Consider the following 3,920-nt stretch of genomic DNA (forward strand, 5'->3'; position numbering starts at 1 on the left):
GATGATATAGTGTTGATTGACGAGACGCGTAGCAGAGTTAATGCGAGGTCGGAGGTTTGGAGATAGACCTTGGAGTCTAAAGGTTTCAAACTGAGTAGAACCAAGACAGAATACTTGGAGTGCAAATTCAGTGACGGGAACCATAATGCAGATGTAGAGGTTAAGCTTGATGCTCAAGTTATCCCCAAGAGAGCGAGTTTTAAGTATCTCGGGTCTATTATCCAGGGTAACAGGGAGATTGACGAAGATGTCGCACATTGCATCGGAGCGGGATGGATGAAGTGGAGGCTCGCTTTCGGTGTTTTGTGTGATAGGAATGTGCCGCTAAGACTTAAGGGTAAGTTTTATCGAGTGGTGGTTTGATCGGCTATGCTATATGGGGCTGAGTGTTGGCCAGTCAAGAACTCCCACCTGCAGAAAATGAGAGTAGCAGAGATAAGGCTATTGAGATGGATGTGCGGGTATACCAGGAGAGATAAGATTCAGAATGAAGCTATCCGGGACAGAGTGGGAGTAGCCTCCGTGGAGGACAAGATGCGGGAGACAAGGCTGAGATGGTTCAAACATGTTAAGAGAATAAGTATTGATGCTCCTGTCAGGAGGTGTGAGAGGTTGGCAATGGAGAGTTTGAGAAGAGGTCGAGGTAGGCCTAAGAAGTACTGGGGAGAGGTGATTAGACATGACATGGCGCTGCTTCATCTCACTGAGGACATGACCCTTGATAGGAGGGTGTGGAGGTCGAGGATTAAGGTAGAAGGTTAGTAGGTAGTTTAGAGTTGTTCACCGAAATTCTTAGTAGCATGCATGTCCCTTCATATTCTTAGATTTATATTACATTAGGTGGTTGTGTTCGCCTCAGGTATTGTATTCCCTGCTGCTATTATTTGGTACTACTTATCCTTTATTCCCCCCTTTCTTTTCTCTTCCTTCCTTGCTTTCCACTTCTTCTTGTTGTCCTTCCTGAGCCGAGGGTCTATTGAAAATAGCCTCTCTACCTGCATTAGGTAGAGGTAAGGTCTGCGTACAGACTACCCTCCCCAGACCCCACCTGTTGGGATCAAACTGGGTTTGTTGTTGTTGTTGGCCGAGATGATATGATGAAATACCCTAAGAGGCTTGATGATATTATGAACACATGTACCTATGCATGACATGACATTCATACACATATGTATGACATTATAAATATTCATGATTTACAAAGTTATCTAGACTTACAGGTTGAGCTATTTACTCTAAATTTCTTCCATGTCTTTTATGTACTTATTTATGTGCCAGACATACTCGGTACATTATTCGTACTGGCGTCCCTTTTGTTTGGGTATGCTGCATTTCATGCCCGCAAGTCCCGATAGACAGGTCGAGAGTCCTCCAAGTAGGCTATCAGCTCAGCGGAAGATGTTGGTATGCTCCGTTTGCTCCGGAGTTGCTTGTTTGGTCAGTATTATTTAAACGTGTATTGTTTGGTATGGCGGGACCCTGTCCTGACCTTTATGATAAGTATATACTCTTAGAGGCTTGTAGATAGATGTCATGTATACGGATACTTTTATGGCTTTGTCGGCCTATATTTGAAGTATATAATGAATCACATTGGCCTTATAGGCCTATAAGTCATAGGTACGAGTTTCTATATCAGGTTGGCTCGTTCTATGTCGGGTATCCCCTCATGTTTACTCTAGTTATCTCATGACGCCCCTTCTGGTCCACTTACCTATTATGATGTAATAAGAAAGATACATTACATTGGTACTCGGTTGAGTAAGGTATCGGGTGCCCATCGGTCCATCGGTTTGGGTCGTGACAAAAGTGGTATCGGAGTAGTTCTGTCCTAGGGAGTCTACAAGCCGTGTCTAGTAGAGTCTTATTTATGGGTGTGTCGTGCACCACACTTATAAGTAGGAGGCTACACGGCATTTAGGACTGTTACTCTTACTTCTTACTCTAGATCGTGTAGTAGAGCTCAGTCATAGAGGTTCAAATTCCTACATTCTATTATATTCGTAATACAATGATAACTACATCTAGAAAGATGGTTAGTAAGAGATATAGATGTGGAAGAGTTGAGTTAGAGGAACTCGAGGTTGCATCATTCCTATGATGGATAAATGTGAGGTCTTCAGCAGAACATGTGTGTACTAAGATGCGTAAGCTTCTTTATGAGGAACCTTAAGGCAAGAATATCTATCCACCCCTATGGTGAAAGGCAGTGAGAGATTCAGAGATAGATATAAGTTTTAACAAGTAAAAGTAGCAAGGTAAGACGGGTACAAGATACCCAGTTAATGAAGATTAATAATATTTATGATTCAAGCAGAGAAATATAAGTATTTTTAGTTACTTTCAATTGTAACAGAGGTATGTACAATTGGCTACAACCATCTCAATTATGCTCCATGGGAGCCAACAAATATAGTTAAGAGAATGACGGGATATTAGTATCCAGTTAGGGTTAAAGTAACCCAAAATGTTGGATGGATTGTTTGCGTTAGTTGATATTTCCGAAGGATATTGCAAATGTGCTAACAAATCTCCTTGTGAGACACCCAGATGATACACTCTAAAATAGTACAATAAAATATGAGTACTACAAAGATAGGAACTGGAAGCCTTGAAAGGAATAAATATTTCCTTAATATGGCTCTCGTCCCTAGTAGAGCCAGAATGCTTGGCAACCCAAAGAGCCAATGGATGAAGCAAAGGGAGCTAAAAGTAAAAAAATGTCTTGTTGATGTTTTCAAAAGAAAGTGATAGGCCTAAATATTAGTAGAAGAATAAGAAGTGAGTACATAAAGTATTATGAGTGAGATGTGATAAATTGGTGATAAAGGTAAATCAAAAAAATGACAGAATAACAGAGTCTATAGTCAAGTGAAGGAAAAGACAAGAGCTGACAAGCTTTGAGACAATAAAAGGGTATAGCCCATAAATTCGTATCCTCATTTAGAGAAACGAGTTGGTAAGTCCAACGTGATTACTAGAAGGAAATGTTAAACCCTAGAGTAATAGAAATCACTATGGTCTAGTGAACAAGATCAACTGAACATGTATTAAGGACCGAAGGATTTGCTAATAGTCGACATTGTGAAAATTTCAGAGACCATGTTCTTCCAATAATAGAACGGGCAGCAGAAGAATAACCTTTAAAGGTCATTCAGGAAAATGCTTCCCTAAAGCAAGTTGTGTGAGCGGAGTTAAGCTTAAGGGACTAAGTATGCCAGTTAGACTAGGTGTCACCCTTGTGCTTATGGAATTCAGTTATCCCTGGTACAGAAGGGTTACCACAAGGGGAGTAAGGATCATCAATGATGTAAAAAAGATGACAAGGATAAATAGGTAAAACATCTATAGGTAGATCGTTGTAGCTCTAAATCTTAGTACTCCCCTAAAAGGGGGAATATGGAGTGATGTGACATTCTGTCAGAATTAAGTGGTTCTAGTAACTATGGAATGGTAAAGGAAGAATGCGATAAAAATGAGAAAGGGATGATATTGCACTCATCTAAATCCTACAGATATTCTACGATTCCAAAACATTATGCAAACACGATGTTAAGGAGATGAAGTAAGGGTTCCTGCCCGAGATGTTCTTGATAGATAAGGAACCAGTGTGAGACATAAGTTAAGACAAAGGAAATAATCCAAGAAAGATTTCGTGGGATATTGATATGATAATGGGATAACGAGTAGTTAGTAATTGATTCAGGAAGAGCCTAGTTGTGGCTAGACAAGGGGATACAGTCAAATCAATAGATCATGTAAGATAAACAAGAGTGAATCCCAACATGGGGAATTCAGCCTCGCAGGTATAACATTGTAATAATTGAGAAATATTTAGATAGGAGTTAGGGTAGTTAAAGGTACCGTATGAGTGTTACGGGAAAAAAAAGAGAGTGCCACAGGGAAGACGGTCAAAATAT

The 3,920-nt window shown here is 40.2% G+C and overlaps 1 protein-coding gene across 1 annotated transcript; it reads left to right on the forward strand.

Moving 5' to 3' along the window:
* The first annotated feature begins 420 nt into the window (after window positions 1–420).
* On the forward strand, window positions 421–762 carry LOC138881064 (uncharacterized). The gene has a single exon (XM_070161264.1). It carries the CDS (start codon window positions 421–423, stop codon window positions 760–762), a length of 342 nt encoding a protein of 113 aa, XP_070017365.1.
* Window positions 763–3,920: the final 3,158 nt, after the last annotated feature.

This window comes from Nicotiana sylvestris, chromosome 11 (assembly GCF_000393655.2).
Source record: "Nicotiana sylvestris chromosome 11, ASM39365v2, whole genome shotgun sequence".
NCBI lineage: Eukaryota > Viridiplantae > Streptophyta > Magnoliopsida > Solanales > Solanaceae > Nicotiana > Nicotiana sylvestris.

Bases quoted from the DNA above. Each gene is read 5' to 3' on its own strand.
- LOC138881064 (XM_070161264.1), top strand. From the start codon at position 421: ATGAGAGTAGCAGAGATAAGGCTATTGAGATGGATGTGCGGGTATACC.